At 41.3% G+C, this 20000-nt stretch overlaps 1 protein-coding gene across 2 annotated transcripts in view; it reads left to right on the top strand.

Moving 5' to 3' along the window:
• Positions 1 to 14571, top strand: part of ephb4b (eph receptor B4b) — a 38325-nt gene extending 23754 nt beyond the window's left edge. The window contains exons 12-21 of one of the 2 annotated variants that reach the window (XM_044341022.1): positions 110 to 165; positions 262 to 375; positions 2600 to 2847; positions 3419 to 3565; positions 3668 to 3736; positions 3910 to 3959; positions 4053 to 4152; positions 7363 to 7556; positions 8864 to 9022; positions 10404 to 14571. In XM_044341022.1, the coding sequence (XP_044196957.1) occupies positions 110 to 165; positions 262 to 375; positions 2600 to 2847; positions 3419 to 3565; positions 3668 to 3736; positions 3910 to 3959; positions 4053 to 4152; positions 7363 to 7556; positions 8864 to 9022; positions 10404 to 10509 (1243 nt within the window). In that variant the 3' untranslated portion in view covers positions 10510 to 14571. Of the gene's footprint in view, positions 1 to 106; positions 166 to 261; positions 376 to 2599; positions 2848 to 3418; positions 3566 to 3667; positions 3737 to 3909; positions 3960 to 4052; positions 4153 to 7362; positions 7557 to 8863; positions 9023 to 10403 lie in introns of both variants that reach the window. The other variant, XM_044341021.1, reaches the window with a different exon arrangement.
• The last annotated feature ends 5429 nt before the right edge of the window (positions 14572 to 20000 follow it).

Genomic DNA, 20000 nt, shown 5'->3' with positions numbered 1-20000 from the left:
TGTCTGTCTGTCTGTCTGTCTGTCTGTCTGACTGTCTGTCTGTCTGTCTGACTGTCTGTCTGACTGTCTGACTGTCTGTCTGACTGCCTGTCTGTCTCTCCATCAGCAGGAGAAGGAAGGACTCAGAGATGACTGATAAGAGTGGACACTATCAGATGGGACAGAGTGAGTATCTTCAGGTTTTCTATTAATGTAGAGTCCAGCTGACTGATGAGGATGATGATGATGATGATGATGATGATGATGATGTCGTTGTCATAGCGATAAAGGTGTACATCGACCCGTTCACCTACGAGGACCCTAACGAGGCGGTGAGGGAGTTCGCCAAGGAGATCGACGCCTCCTTCGTTAAGATAGAAGAAGTGATCGGAGCAGGTAAACCTTCCTTCCTGTCTGTCTGTCTATCTCCGCTGTGATTGGTCGGTTCATCAGAACCCTAGCCTTAGGGGCATTAAAGACGTTTTTGAGGAACTTTTGAAGGACACAGGAAATGTTTTAGGTATTTGACAGAAATCCAGAAACATTTTCAGGAACTTTTTTAAGAAGCCAGGAACATTTTAGGGACTAATTCATGAATCTGTGAAGTAACTCAGGGATGTTTTAAGGAACTTTTGTAGCACCCAGTTACCCTTTTTAACCTATTTGAAGACATTTTAGGAACATTCTAAGGACACAAGAACCCACAGCTACTGGACAGGAATCCAGGAACCTTTTAGCAAAACTTTTTTAGGAATCCAAGAAACTTTTGTGGAACTCTTTAGGAGGAGGAGGAGGCTTTAATAAAATCTACAAACCTTTTACAGAATCTTTCTGTGAGCTTTAGAGCATCTCTTTATGAACCCAGGGATGTTTGTGGAACTTTTAAGAACCTTTTGAGGAACATTTTTACATCTTTGAGGAACTTTTTTAAAACATGAATGAACCTTTTTAGTAATTGAGCTAGATTCCAAGAAAGGCGGGAACTTAAAGAATTTTTTTTGGGGTAATCTAGGAACCGTTTTAGGAACTTTTTAAGATCTTTGAGGAACCTTTTAGGAATACACAACCCTTTTTAGGTACTTGACCTTCTGAAGAGTCTTTCTGGGAGCTTACAAGAAACCAAGTAAACATTTTTGGAACTTTTGGCATCCAAGAACCTTTTGAGGAACATGGTAGGAACTTATCTAACTTATTATATTTAAAGAATCTAGGAACCTTTTGAAGAACTTTTTTTAAAGATTTTTGAAGAACCTTTTAGGGAAGCTTTTGCGGAACCCTTTAGGAAGCCATGACCTTTTTAAGAAGCCTTTAATGAAATCTACGATTGTTATAAGGAATCTTGTTGGGCGCTTACGAGGAACCCGCAAAGCTTTTTAGTAGCTTTCAGCAACTGTTTTGGAACCCAGGTACATTATTAGGAACTATTTAGCACCTAAGAACCTTTTCAGGGTCTTTGAGGAACTCTTTTGGGAGGCAGGAAACTTTTTAGGCACATGACAGGAATCCAAGAAGCTGTTGAGGAACATTTTTGAATCCAAGAATGATAGGAACTTTTTAAGGAATCCAGGAACCTTTTAAGGACCTTTTAACCTTTATCTTTTACTTACTCTATCCGCAACATGTTAGGAACCCACAGATATTCAGGGGATGTTTAGGGAACCTTTTAGGAACCTTTTAGGAAACTATTAATCACAGAAACCTTTATAGGAACTTTTTTGGGCTGCATGAAGGTGACAACACAATAACGTTTGAGTGCTTTAAAACACTCAGTAAGTCGTCTTACAGCGAGGCTTTTAGCTTGTACAGGTTTCCTGGAGAGCTGAGAAAGACTGTCTGCCAGAAGTGTTGGTGAACTTTGACCCCTGAGAGGAGAACATTAAGTTTCCCATCATCAGGAGGAACCGTGTTCATGCTGTAAAAACATCAAATCTGGTTCATTCTCCAACATGAATCCAGTTTTATTAAAAGTAAACATGAGACTGTGTGTGTGTGTGTGTGTGTGTGTGTGTGTGTGTGTGTCGTAGGCTACTTTCAGGGACAGATCTCAGACTAAAGACCAGTTAACTGGAGACAAGCCGTGTCCCCTAACTGGTAAAAAGCTGAGTTTTGGGTCAGTGGTTAGTGTTGGGGGAAGTCTCCAGGAAAACAATGTAAGTCTATGTAAAGTCCCCAAAAGTGACCTAGGGCAACGTGTGTGTGTGTGTGTGTGTGTGTGTGTGTGTGTGTAGCTACTGTAACAGCAGTAGTCTCTGGTGATGACATTAGTGAGATGTAACTGGATAGCCGTTACCGCGGAAACAATGGTGCAAGGTTTTCACCACCGCCTGGATAACACACACACACACACACGCTCTGCATGTATGTGCGTGTTGTATGAAGTGCGGACATGTTGGTATGTGCTAATGAGCCTTAAAGGAACAGTACACCTCTGCGGTATTAAAGACAGAGAGTTGAGCTCTGCTGTGATTGGCTCTGACAGGTGGCGTTCCTCAGGGTTCTGCACTCGGTCCTCTGTGTTCTTTATTTAAAGAACCTTTACGGCTGCGTGTTCCCTCGCCGGACGAGTCGTCTCATATTAACGATCATCAGTCTAACGCAGCCTCCTCGTGTACCTGTCCAGGTGAGTTCGGTGAGGTGTGCCGGGGGCGGCTACGGATCCCGGGCCGGAAGGAGAACTACGTGGCCATCAAGACGCTGAAGGGCGGCTACACGGACAAGCAGAGGCGGGACTTCCTGTCGGAGGCGTCCATCATGGGTCAGTTCCAGCACCCGAACATCATCCACCTGGAGGGCGTCATCACCACTTCCTGTCCCGTCATGATCATCACCGAGTTCATGGAGAACGGAGCGCTCGACAGCTTCCTGAGGGTGAGACAGGCAGCTCCATCCTTACCTGTCTGTCTCTACCTGTCTGTCTCTACCTGTCTCTCTCCGCCTGTCTCTCTCCACCTGTCTCACTCTACCTGCCTGTATCTACCTGTCTCTCTCTACCTGTCTGTCTCTACCTGTCTCTCTCTAGCTGTCTCACTCTACCTGTCTGTCTCTACCTGTTTCTCTCTACCTGTCTGTCTCTACCTGTCTCACTCTACCTGTCTCTCTCTACCTGTCTCACTCTACCTGTCTCTCTCTACCTGTCTCTCTCTACCTGTCTCACTCTACCTGTCTGTCTCCACCTGTCTCACTCTACCTGTCTGTCTCTACCTGTTTCTCTCTACCTGTCTGTCTGTACCTGTCTGTCTCTACCTGTTTCTCTCTACCTGTCTGTCTCTACCTGTCTCACTCTACCTGTCTCTCTCTACCTGTCTCACTCTACCTGTCTCTCTCCGCCTGTCTCTCTCCACCTGTCTCACTCTACCTGCCTGTATCTACCTGTCTCACTCCACCTGTCTCTCTCCACCTGTCTCTCTCCACCTGTCTCACTCCACCTGTCTGTCTGCAGATGAATGACGGACAGTTCACCACCATCCAGCTGGTGGGGATGCTGCGTGGCATCGCCGCGGGGATGAAGTATCTGTCTGACATGAGCTTCGTCCACCGAGACCTGGCAGCTCGCAACATCCTGGTCAACTCCAACCTGGTCTGTAAGGTGAGACGGTCTGCACACCCGTCTGTCTGCCTGCACACCTGTCTGTCTTACGTCAGTTTGAAGGATCCTGGTAATAAACTGTTGTGTGTTTTTCGTGTTCAGGTGTCAGACTTTGGTCTCAGCAGGGTCCTGACTGAAAACTCGTCTGACCCGACGTACACCAGCTCTCTGGTAAGACCTGAGAAGACCTGAAAGAACTCACTAGTGTTCATATTCACCATGACAGCCCTGCAAGTGCTGCATTTGGTTTATATTTGAGATGTTTTCTAACGTGTGGAGTTCCTCAGGGCTCTGCTCTCGGTCCTCTTCTGTTGTGTCTTTATCTGACTGTGTGTTTCTGTCAGGGAGGGAAGATTCCTATTCGCTGGACGGCTCCTGAAGCCATCGCCTACAGGTGAGGATCAGCGCCGCAGCTTGTCGTAGACGATCAGCTATATTAAACTCACTATGAGTGAATTAACATAGTTGTGTAATTGACTGATTGCAGGAAGTTCACGTCAGCCAGCGATGGGTGGAGCTACGGCATCGTCATGTGGGAAGTGATGTCATACGGAGAGCGACCGTACTGGGACATGAGCAACCAGGACGTAAGAAAACAAACACGTTAAAACCTCAGAACGAAAAAAACTAAAACACAAAACGAAACGACTGTGTACACAAGTACTGCTGTATGCCTTCACAATACCAGTGAACTACCTGCATAGTGTATGTGTAATGTTGCATTTCTTTTCATTTCTACACAAACTCTGAATTAATATTGAAAACAGACACATTTTCCTATTCAGTATCATATCATGCTTTGTTAATTTGCATATAATTTATTCTTATCAAACAAGAGTGAGCTTATACACAAGCTTTATTTCAACAAATTTGATTAAATGGACTGAATATTGTCCTGTAATTTACACTTCAGAAATCATATATAGAATGAATTATCACATTTTATTGCATTTCTACACAATTACATTACTTTTTTGTTTGGGACCTTTTTAAAAGGCTTTGTCCTCATAATACTTTACTTAATTATTAATTGCCTTGGATCTGCTTTATGAATGTTGCACATCTTTCTGCTCGAGCTACTCTGTACAAGCTCTTACTCTGTGAAAAGCAAGGTCAGCAGACCACTGATCAGTTTCCAGCACACGTTGTAGTGAATCTACTACACGTGGTAGTCCTTTAAGGACAGACACATAAGAAAACATGACAACAAGTGTAGCTAGCCTACACGTGCATGGTATAATTAAGGTGTTTAGAACTGAGATAAGGTGGCCTACTTACTTTCAAACACCACAAAAGTTGTTCTTTGCTGAACATTCTCTCTTCTTTTTTTGGTTCCCCTTTTCCATCATATCTATTTTGCTCAGCAGCAAACCTCTTTCACAGGAACCCTCATCATCATTACAGCTTTCCTGATAGATAGATAGATAGATAGATAGATAGATAGATGATAGATAGATAGATAGATAGATAGATAGATAGATAGATAGATAGATAGATAGATGATAGATAGATAGATAGATAGATAGATAGATAGATAGATAGATGATAGATAGATAGATAGATAGATAGATAGATAGATGATAGATAGATAGATAGATAGATAGATAGATGATAGATAGATAGATAGATAGATGATAGATAGATGATAGATAGATAGATAGATAGATAGATAGATGATAGATAGATGATAGATAGATAGATAGATAGATAGATAGATAGATGATAGATAGATAGATAGATAGATAGATAGATAGATAGATAGATAGATAGATGATAGATAGATAGATGATAGATAGATAGATGATAGATAGATAGATGATAGATAGATAGATAGATAGATGATAGATAGATAGATAGATAGATAGATAGATAGATAGATAGATAGATGATAGATAGATAGATAGATGATAGATAGATAGATAGATGATAGATAGATAGATAGATAGATAGATAGATGATAGATAGATAGATAGATAGATAGATGATAGATAGATAGATAGATAGATAGATAGATAGATAGATAGATGATAGATAGATGATAGATAGATAGATAGATGATAGATAGATAGATGATAGATAGATAGATGATAGATAGATAGATAGATAGATGATAGATAGATAGATAGATAGATAGATAGATAGATAGATAGATAGATAGATAGATGATAGATAGATAGATAGATGATAGATAGATAGATAGATGATAGATAGATAGATGATAGATAGATAGATGATAGATAGATAGATAGATAGATGATAGATAGATAGATGATAGATAGATAGATGATAGATAGATAGATAGATAGATAGATAGATGATAGATAGATAGATGATAGATAGATAGATAGATAGATGATAGATAGATAGATAGATAGATAGATAGATAGATGATAGATAGATAGATAGATAGATAGATGATAGATAGATAGATAGATAGATAGATAGATGATAGATAGATAGATAGATGATAGATAGATAGATAGATGATAGATAGATAGATAGATGATAGATAGATAGATAGATGATAGATAGATAGATGATAGATAGATAGATAGATAGATAGATGATAGATAGATAGATGATAGATAGATAGATAGATGATAGATAGATAGATAGATGATAGATAGATAGATGATAGATAGATAGATAGATGATAGATAGATAGATGATAGATAGATAGATAGATGATAGATAGATAGATAGATGATAGATAGATAGATGATAGATAGATAGATAGATGATAGATAGATAGATGATAGATAGATAGATAGATGATAGATAGATAGATAGATGATAGATAGATAGATGATAGATAGATAGATAGATGATAGATAGATAGATGATAGATAGATAGATAGATGATAGATAGATAGATAGATGATAGATAGATAGATGATAGATAGATAGATAGATGATAGATAGATAGATAGATGATAGATAGATAGATAGATAGATGATAGATAGATAGATAGATGATAGATAGATAGATAGATGATAGATAGATAGATAGATGATAGATAGATAGATGATAGATAGATAGATAGATGATAGATAGATAGATAGATGATAGATAGATAGATGATAGATAGATAGATGATAGATAGATAGATGATAGATAGATAGATAGATGATAGATAGATAGATAGATGATAGATAGATAGATAGATAGATGATAGATAGATAGATGATAGATAGATAGATAGATGATAGATAGATAGATAGATGATAGATAGATAGAGAGATAGACAGATAGATAGATAGATAGATAGATAGATGATAGATAGATAGATGATAGATAGATAGATCGTCTCATTTTAGGTGGGAGAAGGCAAAAGAAGGAAAGGTGTCATCAGTTATTCTCTCTCATTGGTACAAATATTATGTGAATTTTATTCAAGTGTAAATGCATATAAGTGATCAGTGGATTAACAGTTTACGTATCTTCCATGACCATCTCAGATAATAGAAACAGATTCATATTAATAACTCTCACCTGTCTCTCTCTCACCCGTCTCTCTCTCACCCGTCTCTCTCTCACCCGTCTCTCTCTCACCCGTCTCTCTCTCACCCGTCTCTCTCACCCGTCTCTCTCTCACCTGTCTCTCTCTCTCACCCGTCTCTCTCTCACCCGTCTCTCTCTCACCTGTCTCTCTCTCTCACCCGTCTCTCTCTCACCCGTCTCTCTCACACGTCTCTCTCACCCGTCTCTCTCTCACCCGTCTCTCTCACCTGTCTCTCTCTCACCCGTCTCTCTCTCCTGTCTCTCTCTCACCCGTCTCCCTGCGTCTGTCCGTCAGGTGATCAACGCCATCGAGCAGGACTACCGGCTGCCGCCGCCGCCGGACTGCCCCGCCTCTCTGCACTCGCTCATGCTGGACTGCTGGCAGAAGGAACGAGCCAATCGGCCGAGGTTCTGCGACGTGGTGTCGGCGCTCGATAGGCTGATCCGTAACCCCGCCTCCCTGAAGGTGACGATGGCGGACGGACCGAGGTGAGGCTCGTTAGATCGCTCCGTTAAGGAGAGAGAGTTTGATTGGCAGCTGTGGAATGTCATTCATGCAGCAGCTGCTGGGGTTCAGGGGTCAAAGGTCAGAGTCTGGCGTGGAGACAAAGGCAGGCACACACACACACACACACACTTAAACAAAACATGTGTGTGTGTGTGTGTGTGTGTGCAGGGGGCGGGGCTTGTGAGCCTCCCAGCTGTGTGATTGGCAGCTGTTTATACAGACAGAGTTGTTTACAGCAGCAGGTGCAGAACAGTTCACATTCCTGGATTAAAGCTCAGAGCGAAGCAATATCCTGCCTGTCTGTCTGTCTGCCGGCTGCCTGTCTGTCTGACACGTAGAGTTTAGAGAAGTGACGACAGCATCGGTTCGTACCTGCAGATGTGGACAGCTGTGTGTGACTCAGAGGTTTCTGTCTCGCTGAAGAGTCGGATGTTCAGACCGATTCCTCCGTAGCGTCTAAGAAGCTACAGCTAGTTAGCTTAGCTTAGCGTAGCATAAAGACTGGAGACGAGACATGAGAGAGGAATCGACCTGAACGTCTGACTCAGCAAGAAAGTAGAAACTTTTCCTTCACAATAATAATCTAATGAAAAGACACTGTCCAGGTGCATTATGGGAACTGTAGGATCCAGTGTTTGTGGAGTTTGAGCCAAACAAGAGACGTATTCAGTCCAAATCTGACGGGGGGGGGGGGTGTTTAGGTGGCCGGTCTCGACTGCAGCAGCCTGTGATGAGAAAGTTGATCCAGAATCAACCCGACGTCACGCTGCGGCGGCCAATCACAGCCGGCGATCAGACGGATCAGATCTGTAAACTCTGCCGTGAGGGAGGACGTTTCTCTTCATAGTAAAGTCAGACTCTGCTGTCGGCTTCCTGACTGACGAGAGAGAGATGATGAATAATGATAATGATGATAAAATGTTATTTTCTGATTGGTTCACGGCGGTTATGTTCTAGAGCACAACACACCCAAACCTCTGCTCAACCCTGCGGCGGTGCTGCAACGCCTGATCTGGTCTGAATACGACCTAAAAGTCAGGATATCTGCTCAGATTTATATCATTTAAACAACTTCAGAGACAATAAACAACAAAACATCAGTGACATAAAACGGACAAACACACCCTGAACTCTGCTACAGAGACGTCTGAAGGTTTCCAGACAGTCGACATCTCCGCATGGGATCAAACTTTCACATATTTCCAGTCTAGAAGTGCAGGTCTAAACCTGAAACTCTTCTGTCAGCTCGTCATGGTTCAGTATCATTAATCCTGTCTGTCTGTCTCAGCTCATCACAGCCTCTGTTGGACCAGCGCCCCCCCCCTTCCCTCTCAGCCTGTAGTTCAGTCTCCGAGTGGCTTCGAGCCATAAAGATGGAGAGATACGAGCAGAGCTTCCTGCAAGCCGGATTCACCAGCCTGGACATCGTCTCGCAGATCAACACCGAGTAAGATTCACTACATACATCCTCCAAGTTCTGATACACAAACCAGTTAACAACTCATAGACATGTGAAATGTGACCCCGACTACACACTGCTTTTTGTAAGACGTCAAAAGACAAAAAGGTTGGAAACCACTGGTTTCATCTTTAACAATGTGTTGTATTTTAAAAGCTTGTTATATTATCCATTGTGTCAAATCTTCATCTGAAAAGTAACTAAAGCTGTCAAATAAATGTAGTGGAGTAGAAAGCAGAGCCAGCGCCAGACAACAAGGCGGCTTGTTGTCTGTTCCTTTTTAGATCGGACATTTTTTTAGGTAGTGTAACGTGAATGAGATGAATTGCTGTCTATACATAAAAGAGGAAATAACACGATAATAACTAATCCAACACTGCACAACCCTTGTTATGAGAGTAGCTACAAACACAAATTGAACAATGGATATGTTACAATTCAGAACTTCCTCTGAAACCGCAGTCAGAACATGCCACGACGGGCTTACCTGCAGCTACTATTCCTGCACAAGGTTGAGTCTTCTGGGCTTTGGGTTGAAAAGGTTCATTAAGTCGTCGTAATCCGAAGTGTCGGTTGGTTTTCTTTCAAAAGACAAGAGTGTCGAGTTTTTCAGGCGTCCAGTCAACGTCGATGATCTGAGGTGCGTCTGGATCTGGTGTTTGGTGACTGAATGGATCCTTTAGCGCCAACAAACGTCTCACGACCATCCTGCCGCGACTTCTCTCTATGCACCCGACATGCATCATCCTCTAGACAAGTTTTTCATAGAGAGCTGTTTAGCCGTAGTTTCCGACTTTCGTCCAGCTGCTAGCTACACAAAACCGCCTTCTGACAGCAAATGCACAACGTAGCGTAATGTCAGTCATGTACACTAACAGAGGAAGTTCATATGAATCTGATAGGGCGGGAAAACTGTCAATCTGAATGTCGGGGTGGCACAAAAACCCGGTTGGACAGACATTGTCCTCCAATGCCAACCGTGGCGCCAGCGGTGGTAGAAAGTACAATTAACAGTTACAGTGTAAATGTGCTTAGTTACTTTTGTATTTTTCTAAAAGAAAACTGAATCTCTTTTTTTAATCAAATCTTATTTTTCATTAGAAGATATGAATACAGACACTATACAGCCATTGAACACATCATAATATGCCAGTCAGAGAAATATAGAACATACCACCATATAGCAGAGCTCACCCTCAGCCCAGTCCAAGAAAACTGAATCTTTAAGATTTTTTAGTGGCAAGTAAATTTGAGTTCCCTTGTATAGTAAATGTATAAAAGAATTGATTCACAGTTCAGTTTTTGGCTGAAGATTCAAGTTTTATCTGTGTTTTTGGCTCTTATCTCTTTCCGTACTTTGTTTCCATAGAGACCTGCTCAGAGTGGGCGTGACCCTCGCCGGCCACCAGAAGAAAATCCTCTTCTCCATCCAGACACTCAGGATACAAAAAGCTCCGCCCACCCTGCTCTACTGACCAATCACAGCGCCGCCTCGTCATACTGTCCAAAACCACAACACTCAGGATGCATTTTTACTGATCCAACCCAACTTTATGACCAATCAGAGACGGCCTCCTGATGGTCAGACCGATGAGAGTCCTCAGCTGTGACATTAAGGATGCACAAAACTTTCACAGCGACTCAGAACACTAAATAATGAGGATTCTCCTGATGCTTCATACTTTTTAATTCAGGTGCAACAACACTCTGTCTACTTTGTTATTTTGACCAATCAGAACCAGCCACAGAGAAGTTTTTAGACTTAAGCTAGCGCCCAGCTGGTAAACACTCAGGATCATACCAGCCATCCACTGCTCAGGAAACCCAAAGATCCTCCTACCTTGACCTGATTGGTCACTTTTTAATCCCTGAAATCCCTTAAAATCCTAGACTCACAGGACACCAACCAACCAGCATCCAGCACATAAAAAAACAAATTTTGTTCAAATGACGCATCTGATTGGACGTGGAGACGTTGTAACTGGCCCCTCTGGCCCTGCTGTTACCACTAAGCCCCGCCCACTGCATGAAAGCACAGCTGGGATTGGTTCCCAGCTGTGTTCGTCACACAGTAACAGCAGGTTGGTGCTGTGCTGGTTGGATTTGCACAGCAGAAAAACAGGAATCCCAGCAGATCAAGGACTAAATGGTCTCTATTGGATTTTATTGGAAATGCAAAGATTTGTTCTTTCATGATGTTTTTGTGTAAAAACAAAGAAAACTCCTCACAGGATCAGTTGATGGTCATAACTAAAGCTCCCAAACTGCCACTGCCACTACGACTGCCAAAAACCGAGACATTTAGGAGCAAAGGGACTTTTATTTCGAGCTGGAAGGTGTCCGAGTGAATTTTCAGTACTGTGGATATCTCCAAATACTCTATTAGGAGTATTCTGTGATTTTATCTGAACGCTTCTTAGGAATTATTGTGGATTTTTTAAAGAATGTTGTGGAATCTGCGCAGGAACATTTCTGACTCCCAGAAATTCCAAACAGACTGGTCGGTAAACTCAGTCAGTTTGGGAATATTTACCCGAGGGACATCTGGAGGTTCTGGAGGGATTTATGTGGTGATATGCAAAAAGGTTCTGGTAAAGGATCAGTGTCATACTCTTCATAACCTGTGAGGAATATTCCGGGGTCGCCTCGGAAAACAATGTGGAACATTTTGAGGAAATCTTTGGGAATCTTTGAGAATACTGCCCACGCTTTTGTGGAAATATTTTGAGAACTTTTTTCTCAAGGCATTATCCAAATTACTGTGATTGTTCAGGTGATGAAATTCCCTGGAATACTAGAAGACTTTCAAGAGGCCTTTCGGGAATATTTACGTCACATTACTGAACTCTTGAACAGGACTACGAGTTTCTCAAACTGTGGTTTGACACCCACAAATGGTTGTAAGTCCAATTCTGGTGCTTTTTATTTTTGAGGTTGTAAAAGTACTCTATTTTAATGAGCCTGTGTCCTCAAAAGTTCCCACACTGAGGGGTCTAGAACTGTTTTTAAACTTTAAATTGATACTTCAACCAAGATCTATCCTTTCAATATCAAACACTAATCCTTGCAGAGTTGAAAGGTTTGTTAAGAGTTTGCAGTCTGGTAAAGAGTTGGTGCTCAGCTTGGAGTTGAAATGGGGGAAAAAGTACTAAAGATTTGTGGTTGAGAATCACTTTAAAGCTTTTTATTTTCAACCCTCTGGAACAAAACCACAGCAGAGAAAGATTCCAGTTTCCAGAGAATAAGCAGATTTTAGCTGATTCAACAAAAAAACAGTTTGAAGAAGTAAAAAGTAATTTTATGATGTTTTTGAAAAGTCCCAGATCCCTGAGTGTGGGAACTGTTCCAGGTTTGAGGACGTCACCGGAAATATTGGAACTATTGGAACTATTGAACTGTTAATGGTTTTATATTTTAGCACTTTTTGTACCTGATATTTGACTATGATCATGTTTTTAAGCCGAGTAGAGTGATCAATGTTTTTATACTAAACATACATTTCAGGAAAAAGTTTCATTTTGTAAAGAAAAGAAAAACAACAAAAAATATTTGTCTCGTGTTTCAAAGCTCTCTGGGACGAAGGTGAATGAGAGGATCTGATATTCAGGACCAAAGATCACGTCTGAAGTCAGTCAGTTGTTTGGCCCTCAGGAACAAGAGCATGTGTCTGATTCACCACTTAAATGTCTGATAATTCCCCTTTGATCAGCTCTAAAACACCACATATCAATGCTTAACATATACCCAACATGTGACAGAAGACTTTAATCTTGCTCTGATTCCGGTGTCTGGAGGTGTCTCTTCTGTTCCCACTGACAAACATTCATTCATGTGATAAGAAGAGTCTGAAGGTAAGTTGGACAAAACCTTCAGAAGTCTAAAAATGTCACACAGTTATCTTTAAGTTCCTGCTAAAGTAAAGAATATCTGAACATTGCTGTGAAACAGTGTTTTCAATAACAGGAACATTTTATTCCAGTCTGCCTCCGTCCCGTCAAGAGTTTACTAGAAGCAGTTAACATGTTTGATGTTTGACTGAGGAAGTGTAGATTTCAGAGCTGTTATTTCTATAAATAAAATAAAACCTTCAACAACCTGTAAAACTGCAAACATCTCGTTCACAGCAGAAGACATTTTTCTGGCCATTTATGTGTCTTTAGCTCAGGAAGACATCTTTTCTTAAAAAACGGCAACACTTTATTTCACAGGTCCTTTAATTTTACACTAATTAACTGGAAGTTTTCTGAGTAATTTGTAGGTATTTAACATTAAATTTTTAGGATATTTTACAAGTTTAAACAGTTAAGTTGGTTTATTTGGTGATTTTTCTTTAACTGACAGAAAATACTCAGTTTTCATTGTGTTGTTTTGTGTGTCAAACTACATATTAGCACATTATGCACATATAATGAGCACATTTCTCGTACACTACCAAATTACATAATCCTTTCCAAGAAATGTCCTCAGAATGAACAGTTACACAGCAGCTACTTTTAGGAAATTATTGAAAAAAAAACAAAACTACACACTGAAAACTACATATTTTCTGTCAGTTAAACAATTGTCCAAGAGAAGGGGACCTGTGAAGTAAAGCGTTACCAAAAAAAACACAGTACAGCCCAAACCAAACCAAACTAAACCATATCAGTCCCATAACCCCACCAACCCTCCACTCCAACTCCAGCAGGCAAGAATTCAACAGCACATTAACAGTTAATAGTGAGAGTTCATACCAGAAAGTGATCAACTCACTTAGAAACACAATATGAGAGAAAAAGACGGAGAATTCCCAGACGTTCCCGTTATTCCTCCCACCTGAGAAGCTCTGATTGACTTTTCCAACCAGCTGAATAAATCCTAGATGTGGGCAGTGATTCAGGCTACTCCTGTACCCTCCGAGCAAGATTAAATAAACATTTGTCAACCAATCAGGTCATGAATACGTTGTGAAGTGACCACCAAACCTTCTTTACTTTAATTAGATGCTTTTTAAGAACTTTGCAGCTTATTTTCAGCCTTTTTTTTTACCACAATAACTGAAAGAGCCGAGTGGATCAGTGCAGAAACCCAGTATGTCTGTAATATTTGACTGGTGATCAGATTAAACATAACCTGATTAAATAATGTGATTCATTCAGTTCAGCTGTCAGCACTACAGCACTACAGGGAGGGTTTCCATGGCAACTCCCAGCCTCCTCTACTGTATACTGGACTGATGCATGATGGGGTCTTCACATTGAAGGCTGCTGCGGTGATGTCATTGTTGTTGTTGATTGGGGGATTCAGGAGCAAACTGTCGCTGTTGGAGATCATGTGACCTGACGTTCACCTCCGGTCCTTTCACTGTCGGAGTAACGTCATAACGTCCGTCCTTGTTTGTCCCGTCCACTCTGAGTTATATCTGTCAACACGACGTCTATAAATCCATTCATGAATGAAAATATTATGGTTGTTATTATTGATATATAAGAGAATGTCCACGGGTTGAAGGGGAGTCTCTGTCAGCCAATCACAATAAAGATGAACCGTCCCGCCCAGTGAGATGTCCTGTTGTCAGTCTGTGTGTGTTTGTGTGTGTAACTGGTCACAGGTTTCAGGTTACGATGTTCTGCAGGATCTACTGGACCAAAGTGATGAACGGACGGTCAGTCAGGAGCCCAAATGAACATTAAAGCTGTAATCATTCCTCCTGTTCATACTGACCATTAGAAGATCCCTTCATAATGACCTTACAATGGAAGTGATGGAGGACAAAATCCACAGTCTGAAGCTAATATGAAGCTTCAGCGTCCAAATGAGTCAAATCCAGTAGATATCTTTCAACGTTACAGTCTTTTTAGTACCAAAGTTCCTCTTTTTGTTACTATACTTCCACCTGCAGCTCAACAGGGAAACACTGTCCGAGGAAACACAAAGAGGGAATTTGATGCTAAAAAGACTGTAAATGTGTCAGATATCCACTTGATATGACTAACTCAGACTGATGAAGCTGAATAGAAGCTTCACACAGACTTTAAATGACTGTGTGGACACACTGTGGGTTTTATCCTCCATCACTTCCATTGAAAACACATTTGAAGGATCTTTTAATATCCAGTATGAACAGGAGGAATGATTACAGACACCTGACTGCTGGTTTAACACACTGGGAACACTGGGAACTCGTCCTTTAAGAAGTGCCTCGCAGGTCTTCTCACTACATTCGATCTCTGATCAATATTTCCCTGGTGACCTTTGAACCCAAAACACAAAAAGTGCTTTGACTCTTCAAACCGCGCAAAGAGATTAGTTTCATGTGTTTCCAGTGTTGACTGTGCTAAGTTGTATGTTATGAGCCAAAGTTTAAAAGTTTTCTATCAGTTATAAATTGACTTTTTATTATTTTATACTTTCGCACATGAATCATTCTTTTATGTTTTTCTTGTGTCAGACAAAAAGAGGTAAATCAGCTCCTTCAGTAGTTTGTTTTAACTGAATCTCAACTTGGAAAATGTGTTAAAAACCTGTTTTAATCTTGCAGCAGACTGAATATTTTTACATCCAAATGGTTCAAAGAGTCTTTATAAAGATTCTGGAAATGAGGAAGTCAAGTCAGTTTTATTTATATATAACAGAAGTCGTCTCTTCCTCCATGAGCAGCACTCGGTGACGCAGTGAGGAAAAACTCCCCTTTAACGGGAAGAAACCTCAAGCAGAACTGGACTCTGACTGGTTGAGAGAGAAACACAGAGACGCTTAATAACAACAGTAATAATGATAGAAATATATACATATATATATAGAAACTAATCATAATAATAGTAGGTGTGGGTGTCAAGCAGGAGCAACCACAACCCACAGAAGCCAGCAATCCATAACCAGGTGGTCCAGGACCCTGATCCACAAGAACCCGTGAGACGAGAAAACACAAGAACTCTAATGGAGTCTAATGGAGGAGGAGGATCAATCAATCAGACTTTATTTGTATAACACTTTTCATACAAATGCAATGTAACACAAAGTGCTTTACACAATTACCCCCCCCCCCCCCACACACACACATGAGATGTGTTGGAATAAATAAAACCAGAAATAAAAAGTAGGTTATTAATAGAATAAAAGGCAGTAAAACATATAAATAAAACAGATAAATAAATTAAATAAATAAAGTTCAATTAAACGCCAGATTAAAAAAGAAGGTCTTGAGTTTAAAATGATCAACACTGAAGCTGTTCCAGAGACGAGGACCGTAGTGATACAAAGTGGCCTCACTGTGGGTTTTTGTTCTGACTTTAATTAAAAGGCCGTTACCAGAAGACCCGAAGGTTCCAGAAGGTTCACAGGATACAAGCATATCTGATAAAGAGGTAGGACTTAGACCATGAAGAGCTTTATACACCAATAAAAGGGCCTATGCAGCCAATGCAGAGACTTTATATTGGTGTAATGTTTGTTCTCTGTCTGGTCTTCATCAACACACATGCAGCTGATATATTCTTATATTCTATATTCTTCTTAGGGAGACCAGAAAGCAGAGCATTACAGTAGTCAGTCCTGCAGGTAATGAAAGCGTGCAGTAGTGTCTCTGTATTGGCTTGAGAGAGGAACGGTTGCACTCCGGCAATGTTTTTCAAATGATAAAATTCATTCTTGGTGATATTTCTAATGTGAGGTTCAAAACTGAGATCTGAGTCAAAGATGACTTGTGAGTTTTTCACCAGTTGACGGGTATTTGGTGCCAGTGTTTGCAGTTTCACAGTTTCTCTCTCTGAGCTTCAGTATCAATGAACAAGACTTCCGTTTTGTCTCGACTGAGCTGTAAAAAAGTCTCTGCCGTCCATAATTTGATATCTAGAATACGATTAGAAAAGGCGCCGACACGACATCATAAAGCTGTGTGTCATCGGCGTAGCGACGGAGACTGATGATGGATCCACGTGGCTGCATGTAAAGATTAAACAGAGCAGGACCTAAAACTGAACCTTGAGGAACACCACAATTCATTTCATGGCTTTTAGATGAACATTGATCAATGCTCACAAAAATTCTCTTGATAAGATTTAAACCAGTAAAAAACAGTACCAGAGAGGCCAATCAAACTGGGAAGTCTGTCTAAAAGAATTGAGTGGTCTCCTGTATCAAAGGCTGCGTTTAAGTATAGTAATACTAATATGGTTGGTCCAAAAACCAGAGTTCAAAATCATTTAACTGGTTAAAAACAAACTTCTCTGAAATTTTGCTTTAAAATGGTAGATTGTGTTACTGGTCTGTAGATATTATTAGTATGGAAGCATCCAAGGTGCTTCTCTTCAGAAGAGGTTTAACTGTGGCGGTTTTAAGAGCAGAAGAGAAGACGCCCATCTGAAGAGAATCATTTACAATGTCAAGCAAATCTTCATTAAAACTGGAAATGGAATTTAAAAAGCAGTTTGCTGGTTTAAACTGGGAATAACTGACAGCGTCTCAGCATCAACCATTCATACACTGACACTGACGTAGATTCGATCTAATTGTGTCTATTTTACTTCTGAAGGACTGCAAAATCCTCACATCCAGAGTTGGAAGACATACCGTCTGATGCCCCAGTGCATCATGGGAAGTCCCCCAGCAGTCTAGGCCTATAGCAGCATAACTAAGGGCTGATCCAAGGCGAGCCTGGTCGGCCCTAACTATAAGCTTTATCAAAAAGGAAAGTTTTAAGCCTACTCTTAAACATAGAGAGGGTGTCTGCACCCCGGACTGAATCTGGAAGATGGTTCCACAGGAGAGGAGCCTGATAGCTGAAGGCTCTGCCTCCCATTCTACTTTTAAAGACTGTAGGAACCACCAGTAAGCTGCATACTGGGAGCGCAGTGTTCTAGTGGGATAATACGGTATTATGAGCTCTTCAAGATATGATGGTGTCTGACCATTAAGGGCTTTGTAAGTTAGGAGAAGGATTTTAAATTCTATTCTAGATTTTACGTGATCTCTTTTTCTAGTTTTAGTCAGAACACGTGCAGCTGCATTCTGGACCAGCTGGAGAGTCTTTAGAGACTTGTTGGGGTTTTAGTATTTTTAAACCACCTTCTGGGTTTTCAGCCATGCTAGCAGAGCGAGTCAGTCCACCACTTTGGTTCAGACTGAAACATCTCAACAACTATCAGATGGATTGTTGTGGGATCTGGTCTTTGGTGACCCTCTGGTTTCTCCTCTAGCGCCACCATGAGGGTTGACTTTATGGTTCAGAGTGAAATATCTCTGGAACTATTGGAGGATATTGACGTGATATTTGGTACCGATGAATTGGATGAACTGTAATAACGTTGATGTTCCCATCAGCCTCAGCGGTGCAGCATGTTAACATGTTAGCGTTGAACTCGCCTGCAGCCCCACAGATACGCAGAGATCACCTGGTATTTATGTTTTAGGGAAACAGATGTTCAGCTCTGTGACTGGAATGTAAAAATGAATCCATGAGGCACAAACGGGGGGCGAGGTAGACCTGGACACACAGCTACCTGCCAGGTGTCTCGCTGTACATCACAGACACAATAACTCCTCTAATATTAGATCACATCTTAGCATTGAACATGTTTAAACTCACAGAAACAAACATCCAGACGGTTCAGGTTGACCTACGACCTCCAGGGCGTGTGTGTGTGTGTTATCAGACAGATGGAGGTGATGGAGTGATGAGTGTGTGACAGACAGACAACAGACCCGATGCAGGGGAGGTGAGAGATGTACGTTGTTGCCATGGTGACGACATCACATCATGGTTGGTTCATTCCTCAGATCAGATCTCACTCCTGATTGGCTGGTCTCCGAAGCTTTCTGCATATAAATACACAACAGAACACACACTGTGGTTCTGGTCAGGCAGGTGTCCCACTTCAACACACACACACACACACACACACACACACACACACACACACCGTGACCACCACATGTGTTTGAGGTCAGAGGTCACAGCAACTTGATGTAACCTGAGTCTGCACAAACATTTGGTTAAAGACAGAAACAGACAGAAAGTGATTTTCTTTCTATATATAAATGTATATTTATTGTAAATGTCTTTATTTATTATTTTATATCATTAGGGATGACTTAATCTTGTGTATATTTCGAACACAAAGACAGATTGCTTGTATGTGCAAACCGTCTTGGCTTTAAACCTGTTCCTGGTTGTGATTCTGATTTAAAATGAAAGGAAACAAGCGACTGCAACGTGAGAGACGCAGTTTGTGTGAAGAGGGAAACTCCACATATCTGTGTAACATGTCTGCCGGTGGTCACGTGACCTCGTTCTCCTCTGAAACTCTTCACTCAGCTCCTGAAACTCTGCTGCTGCTCGTCTCGTCTGACAGAAATGACTTCCAGACGTTCTGCTGCGAATGTTATAAACTCCAGCTGATGTTTAAGGCTGTGTGTGTGTGTGTGTGTGTGTGTGTGTGTGTGTGTGTGTGTGTGTGTGTGTGTGTGTGTGTGAGATGTATAGGAAGGAACATTTCGACATGTTATTTCACTTTAATGAGCACATTGTTCGCAGTGAGACGCCGAGAAATGAAAAAAACTGAAGGTTTGTGTTTCATCTGTGAGAGTTGAGGAGTGTGTGTGTGTGTGTGTTTGTGCGTGTGCGTGTGTGTGTGTGTGTGTGTGTGTGTGTGTGTGTGTGTGTGTGTATGTGTGTGAGTGTGTGTGTGTGTGTGTGTGTGTGTGTGTTATCCAGATTTTGGCCGCCCTCCTGCTCTGTGTCTCTCTCTGCAGGACGATCAGTACTGACAGCTCTGAAGTGCCTGAATACATGTGTGTTTAATGTGTGTGTGTGTGTGTGTGTGTGTGTGTGTGTGTGTGTTACATGTGTGTGATTTTTCCAGTTTGGCAGAACCCTCTTGACCTCCAACATCCCAAATCACCCTGGAAACTCCTCAAGAACCTCAGAGACCTCTTTAAGGAAACTTCTTGGAAACTTCTCAGTAACCCTGAAGTCTTCCAGAACCTC

The sequence above is a fragment of the Thunnus albacares genome, chromosome 22 (assembly GCF_914725855.1).
Source record: "Thunnus albacares chromosome 22, fThuAlb1.1, whole genome shotgun sequence".
Taxonomy (NCBI): Eukaryota; Metazoa; Chordata; class Actinopteri; order Scombriformes; family Scombridae; genus Thunnus; species Thunnus albacares.
Note: the sequence above shows the minus strand (reverse complement) of the source record. Positions and strands in the feature narration are given on the sequence as shown.